The sequence below is a fragment of the Saimiri boliviensis genome, chromosome 8, assembly GCF_048565385.1.
Source record: "Saimiri boliviensis isolate mSaiBol1 chromosome 8, mSaiBol1.pri, whole genome shotgun sequence".
Taxonomy (NCBI): Eukaryota; Metazoa; Chordata; class Mammalia; order Primates; family Cebidae; genus Saimiri; species Saimiri boliviensis.
Window position 1 is genome coordinate 41,633,995 of NC_133456.1, and position 26,054 is coordinate 41,660,048.

General features: G+C 36.0%; 1 protein-coding gene across 1 annotated transcript in view; it reads left to right on the plus strand.

Annotated features, from left to right (window-relative positions):
• Nucleotides 1–26,054, plus strand: part of MORC1 (MORC family CW-type zinc finger 1) — a 168,890-nt gene that overhangs the window by 34,269 nt on the left and 108,567 nt on the right. The window contains 1 exon segment of the mRNA XM_074405314.1: nucleotides 25,283–25,408. Within this exon segment, the coding sequence (XP_074261415.1) occupies nucleotides 25,283–25,408 (126 nt within the window).

The window sequence follows — 26,054 nt, forward strand, 5'->3', positions numbered from 1 at the left end:
TTCTATAAGGTGTTTTAAATTTCATTCATAGGACATGAGTTTCTTTATGTGGATACCAGGATGCAATCTTAATTTGGGTTTTAAAACTACGTATAAGATATGCCACTGAATTAGATTCCAAGCATTACTTTTCTTTTAGACTTTTATATTAGGTGCAGGGGTACACATATAGGTTTGTTATGCAGGTAAACTCATGTCACAGGGATTTGTTTTACAGATTATTTCATCACTCAGTATTAAGCCCAGCAGCCAATAGTTACCTTTTCTGCTCCCTCCTCCCACCCTCCACACTCAAGTAGACTCTGGTGTCTGTTGTTCCCCTCAAGTGTGTCCATATATTCTTATTATTTAGCTTGGACTTATAAGTTAGAACATGCAGTATTTGGTTTTCTGTTCCCTGTGTTTGCTAAGGATAATAGCCTCCAGCTCCATCCATGTTCCTGCAGAGGATACGATCTCATTCTTTTTTATGGCTGCATAGTATTCCATGGTGTCTGTGTACCACATTTGCTTTATCCAGTCTGTCATGTATGGACATTTAGGTTCCATCTTTGCTATTGTGATATAGTGAATAGTGTTACAGTGAGCATTGGCATACATGTGTCATTATGACAGAATGCTTTATATTACTGTGGGTATATACCCACTAATGTGATTCCTGGGTTGAATGGCAGTTCTGCTTTTTAGCTCTTTGAGGAATTGCCATACTGCTTTCCACAAAGTTGAACTAATACACTCCCACTAACACTGTACAAGTATTCCCTTTTCTCTGCAGCCTCTCTAGCATTTGTTATTTTTTGACAGTTTTAATACTAGCCATTCTGACTGGTGTGAGATGATAGGTTTTGATTTGTATTTTTCTAATGATCAGTGATGTTGAGCTTTTTTTCATATGCTTGTTGGCTGCATTTATGTCTTCTGTTGAAAAATGTCTGTTCATATCCTTTGCTCATTTTTTAGTGGCTTATTTTTCTCTTGTAAGTTTAAGTTCCTTATACCTGCTTGATATTAGACCTTTGTCAGGTACATAGTTTGCAAATATTTTCTCCCATCCTGTAGGTTGTCTATTTACTTTGTTGATAGTTTCTTTCACTGTGCAGAAGCTTTTAAGTTTAATTAGATCCCATTTGTCCGTTTTTGCTTTTGTCGCAATTGCTTTTGGTTTCTTGTCGCAATTGCTTTTGGTTTCTTGTCGCAATTGCTTTTGGTTTCTTGTCGCAATTGCTTTTGGTTTCTTGTCGCAATTGCTTTTGGTTTCTTGTCACAATTGCTTTCGGTTTCTTGTCATGAAATCTTTGCCCATTCCTATGTCCAGGATGATACTACCTAGGTTGTCTTCCAGGGATTTTGTAGCTTTGGGTTTTACATTTAAGTCTTTAATTCATCTTGAGTTAATTTTTGTATATGGTGTAAGGAAGGGGTCCAGCTTCAGTCTTCTGAATATGGCTAGCCAGATATCATAGCACCATTTGTTGAATAGAGAGTCTTTTCCCTGTTGCTTCTTTTTGTTAGCTTTGTCAATAGTCAGATGGCTGTAGGTGTGCAGCCTTATTTCTGGGCTCTCTATTCTGTTCTATTGGTCTATGTGCCTGTTTTTGTACCAGTACCATGCTGTTTTGGTTACTGTAGCCCTGTAGTATAATTTGAAGTCGAGTAATGTGATGCCTCCAGGTTTGTTCTTTTTGCTTAGGATTGCTTTGGCTATTCAAGCTGTTTTTTGGTTCCATATGAATTTTAAGATAGTTTTGTTTCTAGTTCTGTGAAGAATGTCATTCGTAGCTTGATAGGAATTGCATTGAATCTGTAAATTGCTTTGGGCAGTACAGTCATTTTAATGATATTAATTCTTTCTATACAGGAGCATGGATGTTTTTCCATTTGTTTATGTCTTCTCTGATTTATTTGAGCAGTGTTCTGTGATTCTTCTTGTGGAGATCTTTCACCTCCCTGGTTAGCTGTATTCCTAGGTATTTTATTCTTTTTGTGGCAGTTATGAATGGGATTGCCTTCTTGATTTTGCTCTCAGTTTGGCTGTTGTTGATGTATAGGAATGCTATTGACTTGTACATTGATTTTGTATCCTGCAACTTTGCTGAAGTTGTTCATCAGCCGAAGGAGCTTTTGGGCTGAGGCTATGGGGTTTTCTAGACGTAGAATCATGTTGTTTGCAAACACACGTAGTTTAGCTTCCTTTCTTCCTATTTTGATGGCTTTTGTTTCTTGCTCTTGCCTGATTGCCAAGCATTAGTTTTCTTTACTTCCCATATACCGCACTCTCCCTCATTGTTTGTCAGGTGGTTCAGCACCTGTTCAAGAGGCAATTAATTTTGGGGGCAGAGGATGGAGTGGGAATGAAGGGAGAAGCTTCAATTAGTATTACAAATATTAACTCATTGAAAAACATTTAAACTTTCATAAATAGGTAAAGCAATATAGAAGTGCTTCCTCATTCTCCACCTCAGTTCTCCAAGTCTCTCTTCTACTATAGAAGTTATTTTGTTACTGGGGATTTAAATGTATCTTCTCGATATTTATTATCTGTCACTTCGTATTAGCCTTAAGTTACCCTTTCTAAAATTTTGAAATAATTTACCTTTTCAAAGTTTTAAAGATAATACAGAAAATTCCCATATATCTTTCAACCAGATTTCCCAAATGTTGATATTTTACCAAAATCTGAAAAAATTAGAATATTTTTGGTTTCTTTTTTTTGAGACAGGGTCTTGCTCTGTCGCCCAGGCTGGAGTGTAATGGCATGGTCTCAGCTCACTACAACCTCTACCTCCCAGGTTGAAGCTATTCTTCTGCCTCAGCCTCTTGAGTAGCTGAGACTACATGCATGCGCCACAATGCCTGGCTAATTTTTGTATTTTTAGTAGAGATGGGCTTTCACCATTATTGCCTGGGCTGGTCTCAAACTCCTGACCTCGTGATCCACCCACCTTAGCCTCCCAAAGTGCTGGGATTACAGGCATAAGCCACAGTGCCTGCCCAAAAATTAGAAATTTGAAAGATGTCTGGACCCAAGCATTTCAAATAAGGGATGGTCCACCCTTAAATTCAGGTCAATTTTACTTTTTTGCTTTTGGGAACAATGCCAATCTTTATACTTACATTGTTAGACACTTAGACAATTTCTTTACTGTTGAGTCTCAGAAATAATATTACTGAGTTAAGTCATTGTAATTTTCCTCGATGGTGGCATTTTGCAAAGCCACAGTACAATATGATAACCAGAACATGAACTGGGACATGAACACAATCCATCTGGTTTGATACAAATCCACCAATGCATCACTACAAATATCCCCCACATTACCCTTTATGATCACACATCACCTCCTCCTTTCTCCATCAACTTGTCATTAAAAAAAAAAAGTGTATTGCTAGATACAGATGTACATGTTTTCAGGTTACATGATACATTAATATAATTTGTAAAGTTCAAATAGAGGTAATTGTGATATTCATCCCCTTAAATACTTCTTTTCTTTATGCTGCAAACATTCTAATTATTATCTTCTAGCTATTTTGAAATGTACCATAGATGATTGTTAACTATAGTTACCCTACTGATCCTGTCTTATTTCTTCTATTTAATTATGTATTTCATTACATTAAATCTACCTTTCTACATCCCCACCCTGTTACCTTGCCTCTGGTGACTACTAATCTACTCTCTATCTCCATGAGATCCACTTTGTGAGAACATGTGATATTAGTCATTCTGTGCTTGGCTTATTTCACTTAATGACCTCCAATTCCATCCTTGTTGCTACAATGACAGGATTTCATACTTTTTTTTAATGACTGAATAGTATTCTGTTGGGTATATATATGTACAACATTTCTTTATGCATTCATCCACTATGGGCACTTAGGTTGATTCCTTATTTTGGCTATTGTGAATAGTGCTGTAATAATCATGGGAATACAGATATCTCTTCGATAGATTCAGTTTCCTTCCAGTAATGGAATTGCTGGTTCATATCGTAGTTCTATTTTTAGTTTTTTGAGGAGCCTCCATACTATTCTCCAAAATGGCTGTACTTATTTACATTCCTGCCAGTAGCATCTGAGGGTTCCCCTTTCTCCACATCCTCATCAGTATTCATTATTCCCTGTCTTTTTGATAAAAGCCATTTTAATTGGAGTGAGATGATATCTCATTGTGGTTTTGGTTTACATTTCTCTGATGACTAGTGATGTTGAGCATTTTCCCATATACTTTTGGCCATTTGTATATTGTCTTTAGAGAAATGTCTGTTCAGTTCTGCCCATTTTAAAGTCACATTATTTGGTATTTTGCTATTGAGCTGTTCAAGCTTTTTATATATTCTGGATATCAATCCTCGGTCAAATGGATAGTTTGCAAATATTTTCTCCTATTCTGTGTGTTGTCTCATCACTTTGTTGATTGTCTTCTTTGCTGTGCAGAAACTTTTTGGCTTGATATAATGCCATTTGTCTATTTTTGCTTTAATTACCTTTGCTTTTGAGGACACACACACACACACACACACACACACACACACACACACACATCCCTTTGCCCAGATCAATTTTCTGGATAGTTAACTCAATGTTTTCTAATTGGTTTTCTAGTAGTTTCATAGTTTTAGGTCTCACATTTAAGTCCTTAATTCATTTTGATTTGATATTTCTATATGGTGAGAGATAGGTGGTCTAGTTTCATTCTTCTGCATATGTATATTTAGATTTCCCAGCACCATTTGTTGAAGAAACTATCCTTTCCCCTTTGCACATTTTTGGTGAGTTTGTCAAAAATAAGTTGGATATAAATGTGTGGATGTATATCTGGGTTCTGTCTTCTGTTCCATTGTTCTGTGTCTGTTTTTATGCCAGTATCGTGCTGATTTGGTTACTACAAATTTGTAGTATATTTTGGAGTCGTGTAGTGTGATGTTCTTTGTTCTTTTTGCTCAGGATTGCTTTGGCTATTAAGGATCTTCTGTGGTTCCATATAAATTTTAGGATCATTTTTTTATTTCTGTGAAGAATATCACTGGTAGTTTGATATTGTATTGAAACTGTAAATTGCTTTGGGTGGTATTTAATATTCAACAATATTAATTCTTCCAATTCATGAGTATGGAATATTTTTCCATTGTTTTTTGCATTCTCTTCAATTTCTTCCTTCAGTATTTTATATAATTTTCTTTGTATACATCTTCCATGTCTTGGTTAAATTGACTTCTAGGTATTATATATTCTTTGTAGCTATTACAAATGGGATTACTTTCTTGATTTCTTTTTTAGATGGTTTGCTGGTGGCATATAGAAATGCTACTAATTGTATGCCGCTTTTGTATTCTGCCACTTTACTGAATTCATGTATCATTTATCTAATAGTTTGTTGGTGATGTCTTTAGTTTTTTCTAAATATAAGATCATGTCGCTCTCAAACAAGGCTAATTTGACTTCTTCCTTCCCCCGATTTGAATGCTGCTTATTTCTTTCTCTTGCCTAATTGATATAGACAGGACTTCCAATATTATGTTCAATAAAAGTAGTGACAGTGGGCATCCCTATCTTATTTCAGATCTTAGAGGAAAGGCTTATAATTTCTCCTCATTCAGCATGTTAACTTTGTGTTTATCATACATGATTTATGAAAAATTATTTCGAGGTATATTACTTGTTTACACAGTTTGTTAAGGGTTATTGTCATGAAGGGATGTTGAATTTTATCAAATGCTTTTTCATCATCAATTGAAATGATCCTATGGTTTTTGTCCTTGATTCTGTTAATGTGATGTATCATGTTTATTTATTTGCATATGTTCAACCATCCTTCCATCCCTGGGATGAATCTCACTTGATAAAGGTAAGTGATCTTTTTAATATGTTGCTGAATTCAATTTGCTAGTATTTTGTAGGAGATTCTGACATCTGTGTTATTAAGTGATATTGACCAGTAGTTTTCCTTTTTTGTTGTGTTTGTCTGGTTTTGGTATCAGGGCAATGCTAGCCTTGTGGAATTAGTTTGAAAGTATTCCTTCCTCTTCAATCTTTTAAAGAGTTTGAGTAGAATTGGTATTAGTTCTTCTTTAAATGTTTGGTACAATTCAGCAGTGAAGACATCAGGTCCTGAGATTTTCTTTGATGGGCACCTTTTTATTACAGCTTCAATCTTGTTAATCTTTGTTAACAATCTTGTTAAATCATTATTGGTCTGTTAAGATTTTCTGTTTCTTCCTGGCTCAATCTTGGTAGGTTGCATGTGTCCAGGAATTTATCCGTTCTTATAGGTTTTCCAATTTGTTGGCACATAGTTGTTCATAATAGTCTTTAATGATTTTTTGTGTTTCTGTGGTCTCAGTTCTTAAGTCTTCTTTTTCATTTTTGATTTGATTTATTTGGGTCTTCTCTCTTTTCTTAGTTTTGCTAAAGGTTTGTCAGACTTTTTTTGTTGTCTTTTCAAAAAACCAACTTTTCATTTTGTTGATCTGTGTGTGTGTGTGTGTGTGTGTGTGTGTGTGTGTGTGTGTGTTTTGTCGTAAGTTTATTTATTTCTGCTTTCATCATTTTTTCTCTTTTTAAAGACAAGTCAGTGCTCTGATGTTCTGATCTTCATTATCTCTTTTCTTCTGATTTGGGACTTGGTTTGTTCTTGCTTTTCTAGTTCCTAGAGGTATGACATTAGGTTATTTATTTAATGGCTTCCAACTTTTTTGATGCAGGTATTTACTACGATAACATTCCCTCTTAGCACTGCTTTTGTTGCATTCCATAGATTTTGGAATATGGTACTTCCTTTTCCGTTTGTTTCAGGAAATTAAAAAATTTCCTTCTGAATTTCTACATTGACCCATTGATCATTCTGGAGCATGTTGCTTAATTTCCATGTATTTGTGTAGTTTACATGGTTCCTCTTGTTATTGATTACTAGTTGTATTCCATTGTGGTCAGAAAAAATGCTTGATATCGTTTATATTTTTTTGAATTAGTTGAGACTTGTTTTGTTGCCTAAGATACGGTCTATTCTGGGGACTGTTCCACATGCTGATGAAGACAATGTGTATTCTGCAGTTGTTGGGTGAAACATTGTGTAAATGTCACTTAGGACTGTTTGGTCTAGTGTGTAGTTTAACTCTGAGGCTTCTTGTTGATTTTCTGTCTGGATGATCTGCCATTACTGAGAGTGGGGTGTTGGAGTCCCCTAGTGTTATTGTATTGCAGTCTGTCTCTTCCTTTGAATCTATTAGAGTTGGCTTTATATTTTTGGGTGCTGCAGGTGTTGGGTGCATAGATATATATAATTGTTATATTCTCTTCCTGAATTGACTTTCTCATCATTAGATAATGACCTTCTTTGTGTCTTTGTACAGCCTTTGACTTGTAATTGATTTTGCCGACGAGTCTACTCCTTTCTTATAGGCAGCGTAAGTTGGCTCTTGTTTCTTTATTCATTTAGCTACTATATGGCTCTTAATTGCTTAGTCTATTTACATTTAGTGTTAGTATTGATAAGGGCATACTACTATGATTTTGTTGCTTATTTTATGGTTCTTTTATAACATTTCACTTTCTTTTTACTGTCTTCCTTTGTGGCTGATTTCTTTCTGATCGTATGTTTTAGTTTGTTACTTATTGTCAGTGTATCTATAATAAATTTTTGCACTGTGGTTACCTAAGGCTTATAAAAAAATCTTAGAGATACAACAAGTTATTATAAGACATGACAACTTAGATCACAAAAAGAAAGAATAGAAAAAAAAACAAAAAAATAGAAACAAAAAAAAAAGGAATAAACCCTCTAAACTTTAATTTTATTGCCCCTACATGTATTTTGACTTTTAGTTGTCTCAATTTGCATATTTTTATATTGCTATCTCTTTTTTTTAAAAAAAATATATTTTATTGCACTTTAGGTTCTGGGGTACATGTGAAGAACATGCAGGATTGTTGCATAGGTGCATACATGGCCATGTGGTTTGCTGCCTCCATCCCCATCACCTATATCTGGCATTTCTCCCCATGTTATCCCTCCCCAACTCCCTACCCCCTACAGTCCCTTCCCTAGTCCCCCCCAACAGACACCAGTGTGTGATGCTCCCCTCACTGTGTCCATGTGTTCTCATTGTTCAGCACCCATCTATGAGTGAGAACATGTGGTGCTTGATTTTCTGTTCTTGTGTCAGTTTTTCTGGGAATGATGGTTTCCAGATTCATTCATGTCCCTACAATGGACATGAACTCATCATTTCTGATGGCTGCATAATATTCCATGGTGTATATGTGCCACATTTTACCTATCCAGTCTATCATCGATGGGCATTTGGGTTGGTTCCAGGTCTTTGCTATTGTAAACAGTGCTGCAATGAACATTTGTGTGCATGTGTCCTTATAATAGAATGATTTATAATCCTTTGGGTATATACCCAGTAATGGGATTGCTGGGTCAAATGGAATTTCTATTCCTAGGTCCTTGAGGAATCGCCACACTGTCTTGCAAAATAGTTGAACTAATTTACACTCCCACCAACAGTGTAAAAGTATTCCTATTTCTCTACATCCTCTCCAGTATCTGCTGTCTCCAGATTTTTTAATGATCGTCGTTCTAACTGGCGTGAGATGGTATCTCAATGTAGTTTTGATTTGCATTTCTCTGATGACCAGTGATGATGAACATTTTTTCATATGTTTGTTGGCCTCATATATGTCTTCTTTTGTAAAGTGTCTGTTCATATCCTTCACCCACTTTTGAACGGGTTTGTTTGTTTTTTTCTTGTAAATCTGTTTGGGTTCTCTGTAGATTCTTGATATAAGTCCTTTGTCAGATGGGTAGATTGCAAAAATTTTTTTCCGTTCTGTTGGTTGCCGTTTCAATCTACTTGTTGTTTCTTTTGCTGTGTGGAAGCTGAGGAGTTTAATTAGATCCCATTTGTCTATTTTGGCTTTTGTTGCCAATGCTTTCGGTGTTTTAGTCATGAGGTCCTTGCCTATACCTATGCCTTGAATGGTTTTGCCTAGCTTTTCTTCAGTGTTAGGTCTTATGTTTAAGTGTTTAATCCATCTGGAGTTAATTTTAGTGTAAGGTGTCAGAAAGGGGTCTAGTTTCTGCTTTCTGCACACGGCTAGCCAGTTTCCTGCACACCATTTATTAAACAGGGAATCCTTTCACCATTGCTTGTTTTTGTGAGGTTTGTCAAAGATCAGATGGTTGTAGATGTGTGGTGTTGCCTCTGAGGCCTCTGTTCTGTTCCATTGGTCTATATCTCTGTTTTGGTACCAGTACCATGCTGTTTTGATTATTACTGTAGCCTTGTATTACAGTTTGAAGTCCAGTAGCATGATATCTCCAGGTTTTTTCTTTTTGCTTAGAACTGACGTGGCTATGCGGGCTCTCTTTTGGTTCCATACGAAGTTTAAGGTGGTTTTCTGGTTCTGTGAAGAGGGTCATAGGTAGCTTGATGGGGAAGGTATTGAATCTATAAATTACTTGGGGCAGTATGGTCATTTTCACAATATTGATTCTTCCTAACCAAGAGCATGGAATGTTTTTCCGTCTGTTTGTATCCTCTTTTATTTCCTTGAGCAGTGGTTTGTAGTTCTCCTTGAAGAGGTCCTTTATGTTCCTTGTTAGTTGTATTCCTAGGTATTTTATTCTCTTTGTGGCAATTGTGAATGGCAGTTCGTTCTTGATTTAGCTCTCTTTAAGTCTGTTATTGGTGTATAGGAATGCTTGTGATTTCTGCACATTGATTTTGTATCCTGAGACTTTGCTGAAGTTGCCTATCAGTTTCAGGAGATTTTGGGCTAAGACGATGGGGTTCTCTAAATATACAATCATGTAATCTGCGCATAGAGACAATTTGACTTCCTCCTTTCCTAATTGAATACCGTTTATTTCTTTTTCTTAACTGATTGCTCTGGCTAGAACTTCTAATAATATATTGAATAGGAGTGGTGACAGCATCCTTGTCTAGTGCTGGATTTCAAAGAGAATGCTTCCAGTTTTTGCCTATATTAGTATGATATTGGCTGTGGGTTTGTCATAAATAACTTTTATTATTTTGAGATACGTTCCGTCAATACCTACTTTATTGAGAGTTTTTAGCATAAAGGACTGTTGAATTTTGTCGAAGGCCTTCTCTGCATTTATTGAGATAATCATGTGGTTTTTGTCTTTAGTTCTTTTTATGTGGTTAATTACGTTTATAGACTTGTGTATGTTGAACCAGCCGTGCACCTCTGGGATGAAGCCTACTTGATCATGATGGATATATATTGCTATCTTTTAACAGGTTGTTGTAGATATTTTTGTTTTTGTTAGATTTGTCTTTTGTGTTTCATACTAGCATAATGAGTAGATTGTGCACCACAATTATAGTAGTTAATTTTGCCAGTGGATCTTAGATATTGAAAAGATTTTATTTTATTTTATTTTTACATTAGTATTTTGTTTTTTTTTCAGATTGAGGAAGTACCTTTAGCGTTTCTTCTAAGATGGGTCTGGTGGTGATGAATTCTTGCAGCTTTTGTTTGTCTAGGAAATACCTTGTCTTTTATATTTGAAGGATAGCTTTGCTAGATACAGTACTGTTGAATGGCAACGTTTTTTTGCAGCACTTTGAAAATATTGTCCTGCTGTCTACTGGTCTGTGTGGTTTCCATTGGAAAGTCTATTGCTAGACAAATTGGAGCTCCTTTATGTGTTACTTGCTTCTTTCCTCTTAGTGCTGTTCGGATTCTCTCTTTGTCTTTGACTGCTGAGAGTTTGATTTTTATATGCCTTGGGGTAGTCTTATTTGGATTGAATCTGTTTGGTGTTCTCTGAGCTTTCATACCTGGATATTTATGTCTTTCTCAAGTTTGGCAAAGTTTTGTTATTATTTCTTTGAATAAGCTTTCTACCTATTGCTCTTGCTTTATTCTCTCTTGAACACCAATAATTCTTAGATTGGTCTTTTTGAGGTAATTGTCTGTTATCTTGCAGGCAATCTTTGTTTCTCTCATTTCTTTTTGCTCCTCTGTGTATTTTCAAATAACCTATCTTTGAGCTCGCAGATTATTTCCTCTGCTTGATCTATTCTGTTGTTCAGAGCCTTGAATAAATTTTTTAGTTTGGTAAACATATTTCTCAGTTCCAGGGTTTGTTCGATTTTAAGTTATTTCAATCTCTGTTAATTGATCTGATTAATTACTGAATTACTTTTTTGTGTTACTTTGGAGATCACTGAGTTTCTTTAAAACTATTGTTTTTAATTCTTTATTTGAGAGCTCACATATTGCTTTCCCTTATGGTCAGTCACTGATTCCTTGCTTTGAGCAGGTCATTGTTCTCTTGTTTGGTGGTGTTTCTTGTGGATATACATCTGTCTTTGCACTGAAGGATTAATCACCTATCCCAGTTTTCTCTTTCTGTTTTTGTTTTGTTCTGTGTTCATTGGGTATATTTGCTTGAAGATTATTCATAATTTACCTGTTGATTTTTAAAAACTGTTCTCCTAAGTTGCTGCCTTCTTTTAGGCACTAGGTGATGCTGTAACCCAGGTTTGCCTTGGCTCTAGTAAATCATCAGAGCACTGCCCTGTCCTGAATAGGGTCCTCAGGGGGATTTCTTTTCCTGAATGGGAGTGTCCTCAGGGGAATTTCCCAGCATTGTGGGACCTGTGGAACATACCTCCTGCATTGTGATGCTGCCGAACAGCCACTTGATTTGTCTGGGTTACCAAGCACAGTTTCTAGGGCCGAGGACGGTAGTTTCCTGCTGTCCTCAGCAACATTTCTCCTTCCAGGCACTTGTGATGCTTCTCGGGGGATTGAAGCAGGGACAGATCTCCTGCTGGGGAACCCAGGTAGTGTCGAAGCTGGTTGTTCACCTTGCTCTCACTTTTTCTGGTGTAGAAACTGTGAGTTGGGAGGAAATTTTCTGCATGTTAGAAGATGGGCAGACTGGGGGGAAGAGCATCATGGATATGAAAGTTCAATTCTTGTACCATCTGCTCAGAATGTTTTCATGTTCTCTGTGTTCTGGGAACTTTCCCATCCTGGTATTTGAGTTCTGTGGTATTGCTGGTATTAATTTGGGCACCATACATTTGTTTTTGGTTTTCTGTTGATGGGGAATGTGAAGCCAGCTTGCTTCTACACCACCATTTTGGAGGCAGAAGTCTCTCAACTTGACTTTTAGCATTGTTAATTGTCTCATAAATTTTTTTGAGCTCATATCTGTCACCTTTTTTAAAAAATGTTTTTCTTATTTTGTAATTTTAAACTCAAAAATGCTTTCCTTAACCATGACTTAGATGTATTCTCTTATAATTTACTCTAAGAATCATAGTTTTTTTCTGTATAGTCTTAAATTATCTTGATTGTTTTTGAATATGGTCTGAAGTGTGTGTACATGGAGGGTGAAGGATTAATTTAATATTTTTCTAATAAATCTATATGAAATAGTTCAGCCTTTTCCATTTATGTGAAATCAATCAGTACTATAAACTAAATTTTCATCATATATGGTTCTGTTTTTGGATGAACTATTCCCTTTCATTGATATATTTTTCTCCTTCTTCCCCATTAGAACTTGATTTCTACAGCCTTTATAATATGTTTTAATATTTAGAAGGACAAGTACCAAGCCCTTCTTTCACTGTTCTTTAAAAAAATCATTATTTGCTATTGTTTCAGATACTCTTTTTTAATCTGAATTTTAAAAATCAGCCTTTAAAGTTTTATTATATCCCATCACTTTGGGAGGCTGAGGCGGGTGGATCACGAGGTCGAGAGATCGAGACCATCCTGGTCAACATGGTGAAACCCCGTCTCTACTAAAAATACAAAAAAATTAGCTGGGCATGGTGGCACGTGCCTGTAATCCCAGCTACTCAGGAGGCTGAGGCAGGAGAATTGCCTGAACCCAGGAGGTGGAGGTTGCGGTGAGCCGAGACCGCGCCATTGCACTCCAGCCTGGGTAACAAGAGCGAAAACTCCGCCTCAAAAAAAAAAAAAAAAGTTTTATTATAAAAATGTTCTTGGGATTTTGATTGATAATTCATTGAATTATTGGTAATTATAATTAAATGAGAGAACTGACACATATGTTTGTTCTTATTCTAATCTTCTTTCATATGATTGAGTGGAGTTTTATAACATCATAGTGTGTTATAGTAATTAAAAACAAGGCTTTGGGTTCAGTTTATAGTTCTATAAGCTGTTTTATTATGGTGATGTAGTTTAGCTGGGTCCCCACCCACATCTCATCTTGAAATCCCACATGTTGTGGGAGGGACCTAGTGGGAGGTAATTGAATCATGGGGGCAAGTCTTTCCTATGCTGTTCTCATAATAATGAGTAAGTCCCGTGACATCTGATTGTTTTAAAAAGAGGAAATCCCGGATGGGCACGGTGGCTTACACCTGTAATCCCAGCACTTTGGGAGGCCCAGGTGAGCAGATCACGAGGTCAGGAACCTGATCAACATGGTAAAGCCCGCCTCTACTAAAAAAACAAAAGTTAGTCGGGCGTGGTGGCAGGTGCCTATAATCCCAGCTACTCAGAAGGCTGAGGCAGGAGAATCGCTTGAACCTGGGAGCCGGAGGTTGCAGTAAGCCAAGATCACACCACTGCACTCCAGCCTGGGCGGCAGAGCGAGACTCAGTCTCAAAAAAAAGAGGAATTTCCCTGCATAAACTCTCTCTCTTTGTCTGCTGCCATCCTTTTAAGATACGGCTTGCTTCTCCTTGCCTTTCACCTTGATTGTGAGACTTCCTCAGCCACGTGGAACTGTAAGTCTGATTAAACCTCTTCCTTTTGTAAATTGCCCAGTCTTAGGTATCTCTTTATCAGCAGTGTTAAAACAGACTAATACGTAATATGGGAAAGTAATTTAGCCTCACAGGACCTCAGTTTATTTATCTGAAAATAGTGATGATACAAATAATAGTATATGTATCCAAGGGTTGTTGAGAAGATGAAGTGATTTACAACGTGAAAGGTGGTTAGGACACTACCTGGCACATAATATGTACTCAGTGATTGTTAGTTGTTATTACTTCTTCATGTAGTTCTAGTCTATTTTTTGTTGGGTATATTTTTGGGTATTTTATGACTCTTGTTGGATTCATATAAGTTTTTTTTTCTCTGTTGCTTTTCTAATTATTCATTTGTTAAAAAACCATGGACTTTTGCCTGTTGATTTTATATCTGACCACTTACTGAATTCTTTTATTCTAATAGTTTTCATTGTATTTTCCATATAGTCTTATCATCTGCAAATAAGGATAGTTTTGTGATTTTGTGTCTCCTATTACTCATACGTTTTATTTTGTTTTTTGTAATTTAGTTGGTTAGTTAAATGGAAGTGATAATAGCAGGTATGCTTCTTTGCTCTGTTTTTGTCCTGATGGCATCCTTTTATGTTTGACTGTTATATGTGATATTTGTTCTAGTTATTATTATTTTTAATCCATGGCTGTTGTGAAATTGAGAAATGCATTTTTAGTTTATAGAGTACATTTTGTTTTACTTATTTTTTTGCATGAGGAAATGTGACTCTTATTCCCTTGTGCATAATAGCTATATTCTATTCTACAGGTTTCAGTTTTAATGCTTTTTGACATCTGTTGAAGTGGTTTAATTTTGTTTTTCTACTTTAAAGTAGCGTTTTATTATAATAGAGTTTATGATGTTGAATCATCTTGGCATTCCTGAGATAAACCAAACAAGATCATAATGTATTATTCTTTTACATCACTGTGTTCATTTTGTTGATACTTTAAATTTTTTACTTTTATGTTTGCACATGAGGCTGGCTATAATTGCTTTTATTATCATTTCTGCATTTAGTATTGATTGATATATAAATTATGGTAGCCTCAGAATGAATTGGGTATTTCTTCACCCATTTCTATGATTTGGAAGAATTTATATAAAGTGAATCTTTATCTGCCCAGAGGTTATCTAAAACTTCCTTGAAAATCTTGTTGCCTTACTATTTTAATTAATACTTTTATAATTAATTATAATTATATAATATAATAATTATTATATAATTATATTATATAATATAATTATATATGATTATATAATATAATTATTATATGATTATATAATATAATTATATAATACAATTATATATAATTATATAATATAATTATATATAGTTATATAATATATTATTACTTTTATTACTTTTTAATTGTACTAGGACTATTATTCTATTCAGATTTTGGAATTTGGGTGCTTAAATTTGTCATTTATAATTTCTTAGGAGAACATTCATTTTATTTATATTTTCACTTTGTTGACATGGAGTTTTTATAAAATTTATGTTTTCCTTTGATAAATTTTGTATAATTTTTCTTCTTATATCATGTATTCTGCCATCTCTCTTTCTTGGCTGAAGTAATTTATTTCAATTGACGTTAAAAATAAAACCGTTTTGGATTTTTAAAATTAAGTCTACTGGGATTACTTTTATTTTATATTTCTTTATTTTCTAATATTTTTTTTGGGTTTCTTTTTCTTTTTCTATTACCTTGAGGTATACATTTTATCCATTGACTTTAAATCTCATTTTCTAATATAAACAATAAGGCTTTTGTTTCTCCTTTGCATTATATAATAGTTATATTCTACAGGTTTCAAAATACAGAATTTTTATTGTTAGTTTATTTCTAAATAGCTTATAATTTGATTTTGATTTCCTCTTATTCAAGAGTTTCTTTTAAAAATGTTTTTAAAACAATCTACAAGTGCACAGGTTTGCTTTTTGGAGAGAGGAATCAGATATCTTTCATTGTTGCTTTAATTGTATGGTGGTCAGAGAATCTATCTGCTCTTTGAAATCTGTTCAGAATTTCTCATTGCCTTATGTCTTAAACATTTTTTTAACAGTGAATCTCTCATAGGGACAGAGCTGTATCCATTTCATTTACATAAAATTTTAAATTAAGTATTCAAATCTTCTATCTCTTTGTTCTTGATTGTTCTGTTTCTGAGAGCAGTATGCTAGAATCTACAATATTTATGACTATGACCATGTATTTTGTATTTCTACTAGTTTTTGCTATCTGTTTTTCTGAGTTATTAGATTGTGACTTACGTGTCATTTTAAGTGACACTCTTATTAACGCATACTGTGAATCTGTGTCTGTTACTGCCCCATTTTGTTTCTATTTTGTCTAGTATTAACTTCCCTATATTTGCATTCTTTTGGTTAACACTTTCCTACTAGGTATTTTGCCACTACTCTGTTTCCATCAGTGATATTTGGGTTTGGATTTGTCTCTTATAAACAGCATATAAGTATTATATGTTATATATATATTCTATAATACTATATATATATAAATTTTATATATAAAATATACATAATTTTTTTTTTTTTTTTTTTTTTTTTTTTTTTTTGCTTATTCTAACTGCCTCTGTCTTTTAGCTAATTCACACTTACTGTGACATCTGCTATGGTTAGACTTACTCTGCCTGTTTATATTTTGTATTTGCCTTGCTGCTTTTGTTGTTATGTGTGCTTTCTTTCTTTCTTTTCTTTTTTTTTTATTCTTTCTGCTTTATTTACCCTGCCTTTCGATAATAATTGAGTTGTGACTTTTTTTTCCCCAAGAGGAAAAGTTTATTTTTTTCTATTCTACTGATTTCCAAATTAGTTGCTCCATTATATACTTTCAGTGGATTAATTTTACATTTTTAATAAACATGTCTAAACTTACGATTTTATTATCAAACTGTAGAATTATTATGTATTTCATTTCACAAGTAAGGCGTGGTCTTAGTATGAGTTCATCTTTCTTCCTTCCCAGTTCCACTTTTTAAAATTATTTTATGGACCAGGCGCTGTGGCTCATGCCTGTAATCCTAGCACTTTGGGAGGCCGAGATGGGTGGATCACCTGAGGTCAGGAGTTCAAGACCAGCCTGGCCATCATGATGAAACCCACCTTTAAAAAAAAAAATTATTTTATATAGGATTTTAATTACGCCTTTTTATACAATTTTATTACATCAGACATGACCAATTCTTTAGACTAAATTATAAGATTTGTTTTTTGTTTGTTTACTACTGTATCTTCCATTCTATATCTTGGATTTGTTAGTTCATTTGCTTTATTGTATCCTGAAATGATTCTTTCAGAGTCTGTTGGCAGTAAACTGCTGGAAGCTTTGTATCTCTACAGGTGTCTTTATTTTTCCCTTCCACTTCAAAATTTGTTTAAATGGTTGTAAAAAGTATTGCTTCAAAAATAGTTTCCCTTAGAACTGTTTGCTGCTTTGACTTCTTGAATCCCTGTTGTTGATCAGAAGTCTGATAGAAATGTGATTACCAAATTGTTGTGAATAACTTATTTTTTTCCTTTGGAGAACTTTTAGGATTTTTCTCTTATTCTTTTTTTTTTTTTATACTTTAAGTTCTGGGATACATGTGCAGAATGTGCAGTTTTGTTACATAGGTATACATGTGCCGTGGTGGTTTTCTGCCCCCATCAACCCGTTGTCTATGTTAGGTGTTTCTCCTAATGCTATCCCTCCTCTAATCCCCATCCCTCGACAGGCCCTGGTATGTGATGTTTCTTTACCTGTGCCCATGTGTTCTCATTGTTCAACTCCCACTTATGAGTGAGGACATGTGGTGTTTGTTTTTCTGTTCCTGTGTTAGTTTACTGAGAATGATGGTTTTCAGCTTCATCCATGTCCCTGCAAAGGACATGAACTCATCCTTTTTCATGGCTGCATAGTATTTCATGGTGTATTATGTACCACATTTTGTTTATCCAGTCTATCATTGATGGGCATTTGGGTTAGTTCCAAGTCTTTGCTGTTGTGAATAGTGCTGCAGTAATCATCCATGTGCATGTGTCTTTTTTTTTTTTGAAATGGAGTCTCACTCTGTCATCTAGGTTAGAGTGCAGTGGCATGATCTCAGCTCACTGCAGCCTCCACTGCCTGAGTTCAAGTGATTCTAGTGCCTTAGCCTCCCAAGTAGCTGGGACTACACGCACACACCCCATTCCCATCTCATTTTTGTATTTTTAGTAGTGATGGGGTTTCACCATGCTGGCCAGGCTGGTCTTGAACTCCTGACCTCGTGATTACAGGCATGAACCATCGTGCCTGGCCTGCGTGTGTCTTTATAGTAGAATGATTTATGATTTTTTGGGTATATACTCAGTAATGGGATTGCTGTGTCAAATGGTATTTCTATTTCTAGATCCTTGAAGAATTGCCACACAGTCTTCACAGTGGTTGAACTAATTTACATTCCCACCAACAGTGTAAAAGTGTTTCTATATCTTCACATCCTCTCCAGCATCTGTTGTTTCCTGACTTTTTAATTAACGCCATTCTAATTGGCGTGAGATGGTATCTTTGTGGTTTTGATTTGCATTTCTCTAATGACCAGTGATGATGAACTTTTTTTCATATGTTTGTTGGCTGCATAAATATCTTCTTTTGAGAAGTATCTGTTTATATCCTTCACCCACTTTTTGATGGGGTTGTTTGGTTTTTTCTTGTAAGTTTGTTTAAGTTCCTTATAGATTTTGGATATTAGCCCTTTGTCAGATGGGTACATTGCAAAAATTTTCTCCCATTCTGTAGGTTGCCTGTTCACTCTGATGACAGTTTATTTTGCTGTGCAGAAGCTCTTTAGTTTAATTAGATCCCATTTGTCAATTTTGGCTTTTATTGCCATTGCTCTGGTGTTTTCATTCCATGCTCATGGATATGAAGAATCGATATCATGAAAATGGCCATACTACCCAAGTAATTTGTAGATTCAGTGCTATCCCCATCAAGCTACCATTGACTTTCTTCACAGAATTAGAAAAAAAGACTTTAAATTTTATATGGAACCAAAAAAAAAGAACCCATATAGCCAAGACAATCCCAAGCAAAAAGAACAAAGCTGGAGGCATCACACTACCTGACTTCAAGCTATACTACAAGGCTACGGTAACCAAAACAGCCTGGTACTGGTACCAAACAGATATATAGATCAATGGAACAGAACAGAGGCCTCAGAAACAATGTCACACATGTACAACCATCTGATCTTTGACAAGCCTGAAAAAAACAAGTAATGGGGAAAGAATTCCCTATTTAATAAGTGGTGTTGGGAAAACTGGCTAGCCATATGCAGAAAACTGAAATAGGAGCTCTTCCTTACACCTTATACAAAAATTGACTCAAGATGGATTAAAGACTTAAACATAAGATCTAAAACCATAAAAACCCTAAAAAAAAACCTGGGTAATACCATTCGGGACATAGGCATGGACAAAGATTTTTCTCTTAACTTTTAATAATTCCCATTGTGTTTCTGTCAGTGGGTCATATAGTTTTCTTATTCTTCACACTCAGCAGTCAGGGGACTCTTGTAACTTACTCTTTCTTGTTGTCTCTGCCTTCAAAACTGACCTGGATCTAAACACTTATTGTATCTTCTGCTACAGTACAGATCCTTCTCGCTGGATTATTGTACTAGTCTTCCACTGGTCCACTGGTCTCCCTTCTTTCACCCTTGGTCTTCTAAAAACTATTCTACCCTTAACTCTCAGTAGTATCTAGAATAATCCTTTAAAAATCTCTCTGCAAAATTTTTCAATGACTTCCCATTTCATTTGGAGAGAAAGCCTAAGCATTTACAGTATTCTGAGGCAGGCTGTATCATGTGGTTACCTGTGATCTCTTGTAATATTTTCTGCTTCCCTCACTCCTTCCTAGGCTCACAGCCCTTCTTAATGGTTTTCCTTGAATTTCAGCAGGAGAATAATATGTATTCTTAGTCTACCAGCCCGATTCTGTCAATGTCTTTATTTTTCCAAAAGGATATTCTTTTACATAATGGCATAATCTATCAGCAGAGACATCAGGTTTAATTGGATGGCTAGGAGGTATTGGCTGTCTACTGCCACATCACTTATTCTGTATAGTGAGATATATGTAGAATTAGAAAACAGGGACATCAGATCCTTGAATTAAGTTCTGTAAGAGCAAATTGAAGAGACCAGAACTCTGGGTTGATATGCCATTGAGGGACTTGAGTTCTGTTGGGAGAGCTTGAATTCTAGTGGCAAGTTATCTTCGGTCTCTGAAATTCTGTGTTCTCATCTGTAAAATGAGGCTGTAACATCACCTACTTGATATGAAAGCTATTTAAATAGAATAGGCACAGTACCAGGGACATGGAAAATCTCTGTACATTTTAGTAACCCTCACAGTCCCCCCATTCTATGTTTTCCTACAATACCTCTTTCAAGCACTTACTATCATACTGTGGAAAGTGAGTCAGTGTCTGGTACACAGCAAATAAAAAATGAATTAAATTCAAGTAAGTTGAATTGAGTGTCATTATCTGGATAATTTTCCAAGGACATGACAAATGCTTTCATTGTAAGGTGTTTGGACTGTCAGTGTCAGTTCCACTGTCCTGTATTCTTAAAGATCATAGGAGATCATTAGGGTGGGAGAGGGAATTTTAAAAATTTTGTAAAATAATTCTGTTGCCCTTAAAATCTCCTTTGAATTCCAAACTGTGAAGGCCTAATCATTCATTATATAATTTTTCTTGATTTCCTTTTTTGGAGGTCAGGACCATGTATCCATCCATTTCACCTGGCCTATTATGCATATTATTTCCATGTGTTCTTGTTGCTTTCAGTAACTTACTATCTTCAAGACATTGTAAATACTAATCACTCAAGTTTGTAAGAAACTTGAAAAAAGCACAGACCCTAGTGAAAAAAGGAATGCTGTGGAATTGGCTGTCGTCAAAAGAGCTCATCACGTCCCTGAAATCCGCCATGGCTCAGGATCCATCTCAGGCAGCCAGAGAAACCCATCCAAAAAGCAGCTCTGAGAGTGATGATATAATACAGAGTAATGCAGTTGAAATTTTGTGCTAGGTAATGTTTGAAAATTAGGTGCCACATTGCCAGCATGTTTCTAAATTGACAGTCATTGGGCAGCATTCCATAATGTCTCTACTTCATGTCTTAACTGAGCTGCCCAGGAGCACATCAAATGTTACAGCTTCAAATTGTTCTCATATGCTACTTGCTATATTGTGGTTGTCACGGAAGAAGCACTTTCATTACTTTGTGTAGCTTATAACTTTTTTTTAAAAAAATTACCTCTTTGAGTTGACATTTCTCATAGGTATAATCTGCCCTAATATTAAATTTGGTTAGCCCCTTCAAAGTTCAGAATTGAAACTAGTTAAAACTCCTGATGCACTTACTTATATTCAAGATAATGTAAACCCTGTTAACTTCAACTTCAAGAAGTTGTTAGAGATTTTGTAAAGACTTAACTTAGAAAACAATTTTGGTTATATAATATTTTCATGAATAAAAATATGGCACTTCTGTGATATTGCAAAAGGGACCTAATTTAGTCTGCAGTTTAGAGTCATTTTCTCAACCCAGCTACTTATAAAAGTAGCTCAGTTGTTGGGTAGATGAGGGTCTGTTGTCTGTGTGCCAGTGTGGGTAATGTAGGGGTTGTATTTCTCAGCTGGTATCTAGGTCCAAATACCTGTGAGAAACTGTTCTCCTCCCATCTTTGTGGCAACCCGCCTTACATACCACCCTGTCCACTAGGTCAGCTATGCAGTGCTGTCCAAACCTGGAAGAGTCAAAGAAATCACCTGGGTAGCTTGGAAAACCTCACAATTCCAGACTGTAGCCATGGAGAATCTGAATCAGCAGATGAGGAGATGTGGCCTTGGCCACAGAGCATTACTTTCGGACTCCTTCACGGCCCTTACCACAGTTTGATGATGACAACACACCAATTCACCCATGATACATGGCACGTGGCGCAGCATTTAAAATGGCAGCGGAATACTGGGGACAGATTGGGAGAAGAGAGAGGGCACAGAGAGCACAGCCATAGGTAGGGGCTACATTGGAGACTTAAGAACACCCAGTGCTGAGAAGGGGACAAAAGCACCAATTCTACTTCATGCCCTCCTATTACATCCACAGACTTGAAGCCGGTTTCTGCCTTGAAATGCTCTCCTCTTTCCCCACATCTGTCATGTGACTCTGTGTGTGTGTGTGTGTGTGTGTGTGTGTGTGTGTGTGTGTGGTGGGGGTTTGTTCTGCCTCTTTCTTTCTTCAGTTTCTTATCATAGCCAGTTACATAGAAAATGAGAGAGAAAGATAGAGATGTACACTTCTCCTGAAGTGTAAGGAGACAGGAAAGAAAGGTATTTAGGAGGAAACAGGAAGAAAACTCGTGAAGAATACATGGGAGCAGTTCCTCGTGAGTGTGGAGTAATAGCATTTTTTCCTTTCATCTTCTGAAGATATCCTGACTATTGAGCACGTTTGTATCTCTGTTTCCTAAGTGTATGGCTTTATTTGTAAAGACTGGTAGCGTTGCCTTTGGAGGCAATCCTTCATTAAAATATCCTTCTTACGTAGGGAACCCTCTGTTGTTTATTCCAAGTTAAGCCAGGGAAGTGCTGAATGATTGTCATTTATTCAGCGCATCTTTGCTGATGAGAGTGCTTACTGCATGGAGTTCACAGCCAGTTGGGGATGCAAATGCATAGACAGAAGATGACAGCGCTGAGTGGTAGGTGCCTTGAATAGGGAGGGACAGAAGGAGGGGCCACAAAGGAGAGTACTTCACCCCTCTTGGGGCTGAGGGAAGGCTTAGAAAGGAAGTGCAATCTCAAGTTGCGTACCACAGGGTGAAAAGGAGCGCTTCGTCAAGCACGAGTGGCTGAAGAGCTGAATATGCCAGCCTTGGGGATAAGAAAGCATGCTTCCATGTCTGGAGAACTGGCAGTGGTCCTAAATGGCCAGGCTGAAGACAAGAGATGAGGCTGGAGAATTAAATGGGGGTCAGACCGTAAGGAATCTTATGCATCATACTAAAAAGTTTCACCTTTATAATGGGGTGGCCCATTTCACATATGGTTTTTATATTTAGCCCTCTTTGTCTTCTTTTTATCAAAGACATCACAAATAAGAGGTAGTACCCTTCTGTTTCTCACAAATAAACAGGAACTTCCAAAAGTAGGCATGTGAGAGAAAAGGGTTTACATAGCAGGTGTCTATTCTTAGAAAGGCTTGCTTGCAAAAGTGGTGCGTGGCCAGCTTTTGGGAACTTGCCTGGTAAACAGTTTCCTACAATGACGTAAAACTTTTCATAGCTGATAACAGTGGTTTGCTGTGTCTAGACTGTACAAACCGTGTGGCTTATATGGAAACCTCTTCTCCTTCTGGGACTCTGGAACATTGATATATGCATGTTAGCCTGAAGGTGCCTGTGTGGCTATCTTCCCAATAAACATCTTGTATGCCAAGGCTGTAATAAGCTTTCCTAGATGGAAACATCACACACACGTTGCTGCATTTTCATATCTGGGAGAAGAGTATGCTGTGTATGAACATTCATGAGGAGAGAATGTAGGAAAGCTAGCAGATAGATCCCTCCAGAGTCCACCTTTTTTTTCCCTTGTGAGCCGCTATGTGTCCATACTACAACACTATGATAAGTCAAAGCCATGAGTACAATTGTGTGCTAAGGCCCATGAGTCCTTCCAGTGAATCTCCTAAAATAGGGGAGACCTTGAGGATCCTCAGCTTGCATGCTATGAATATTTACCTAGAACTAGTTATTGAATGAGTGAATAAATTGAGCTATTAAAAGGTAGAAGTATTAGTGTTCATATATATACATATGTGTGTGTATGTATATATGTGATTTTTTTAACCAAAATTTGTTTAGCTAGTTTTGTCTCTCACTGTATTTCTCAGATTCTCAAAGTTGTCTCTGAATTACTTTTGACTTTTACTTTCAAATGATAGAGATGTATCAGTTTTGAAGAGAGATTAAAAAAAAAAAAAAAGAGCTACCAGTTCTAAGGGCAATTTAAAATCAGGAGATCCAGAAAGGATTTAAATAATAACAAGCATCCCAAATTAACTTTTTTCAGTTTCTTTTATCAGGTGAGGACTTATTTAATTGTGCATTTCCAGGTATACGGAAAGCAACCACATTATTGTATTTGTAATGCAACACCCTAATACAGACAGCCTATCTAGTTACATTAAAAAATACATTAGTATTAATATTTAGGAAATAAGAGTGATGAATTAGATACTTATGTGTAATTTATACTGGGAAAATTCTACTCAAGACTTATCTAAAAGCATTTCTTTTAGAACAATTAAAATAAATTGTTGACTTTTTAATGAACTTCAGATCCTGCCAGAAGGAACTTAAAAACCAACCAGGCAATTCTTGAATTTCTTGTGGCTTTGTCTTCATTTTTGAAAATTCTTAGTGCTCTGTCCTGTCTTACTGAGTTACTGGCAATAGTGTTAACCTGTAGTTCCCCCTTAGACTGGCCTTACCTTTCTTTCCCATCAACTTTGCCTTATCCTGGACTGAGGTACAAGTATAAAAATGATGGGTTTACTGCTCTCTGCTTTCCGTTTGACCTTGTAGTTTTTCAGAGTAGCCTTTTCTGTGGCCGAGTGGTAAAGAGCATCGCTTCTTCAGCATGGCTGGGCTTGTTTTGGATCTTTATTTATCTTATTGGAGAGGACTTGCAGTTCATAAACGGACTTTAATATAGAAATTCCCTGGAGTTGTTAGTATGCAGTGACATGGTGATTTCCCAAAATGCAGTTTACAAGGGTAGTTTTCTTCATAGGCTATTTACATTGGTTTTGCTTCCATTTTATTGCCTTCCCATCCTTTATTTTTCTCTGTTTTCCTTTTTCATTATCATGTGGTCAGATTCCTCCCCTCAGCTGGCCATAAATACTTATTTTAATACTTTTTATATTTATAGAATGAAGTTTTATGTTTCTCATTCATAATTTTAAAAGCAAATGAAACATGTTGACTGTATTTCTCTGTTTATAAGGCCTTGATGGGAATGCTTTTTATTCACGTGAGCCTCGGTTCTTTTTGTTATGTTTGAACAAGGGATTGTTTTGTTTATTTGACTTGACTTTGTTCTCCTAGGTCAACAGCTTTCATGGGAACGTATGTTTATTGCTAATGTAAGTCTACTTGGAATCAGGTGGTCGCCAAAAGAAGTTCAGTTCCAACCAAGTGTCGGCTATTTGTGCTGGGCCTTGTGTTTAGAGGCCTCGTTAATGAAGTGACTGTTGTGAGATTTGCTAGTGTTTGTGGTATCGTTAGTTTTAGAAGAAAAGTTTCTGAAGCTCTGGTGGTACCAATAATAATCTGATAGTCTGATGTTACTTCGTCTCAAAGAGATGTAGTTGTCGTGTCCTCTATATTGTGTCATTTTGTCTTTTCTATTTCAGTTTCCCAGAGAGGTGGTCCTTCAGAGCCTATACGTCTGTTCTGTATTTTAACCCGTGGATGAGAATATTCATTCAAGCCAAGAGAGTTAAAACTAAACATCTAGGCTATTGCCTCTACAGACCCAGGTAACTCATCTTTCTTCCGTTATCTTCACAGAGTCATTTATAAAATTGATATGCTCCCTAAAGTTGTCAAAATAAGGACATTGACTTTGATAGTACGATTTTTACATTGTAAACAAAATTTAAACTGCATTTGGGAAGGTTTGCTAAAGAGTAACTGGATGTGAACAAATATTTGGCAGTGGTAGAAACACACTACAGTGAGCATGCTAAGTTAATCCCGAGTAGAAATTTGTTTTTACTTCAGTGAATCTTAGGTGCTTTGAAAACAGTTAGCTCCATAAAATGATCACAGTTTATGTATATCTTCTGTTTACACAATGCATTTGAACTATCAAACCATATAGACATGTTTATATTATACATATAGAATAAATATATTTATAAATACGTATCTGGTTGATTTATATTTTATGATTTTTTTTTACTTTAGCATAGATGTTTTCAAGTTTTTTTTGTATGTTTGTTGTTTGTTGTTGTTGTTGTTTTGAGGCAGTCTCACTCTTGTCACCCAGGCTGGAGTGCAGTGTGGTGCAATCTTGGTTCACTGCAACCTCTGCCTCCTGGGTACATGCGACTCTCCTGTCTCAGCCTCCAAGTAACTGGGATTACAGGCGTGTACCACCACACCTGTCTAATTTTTGTATTT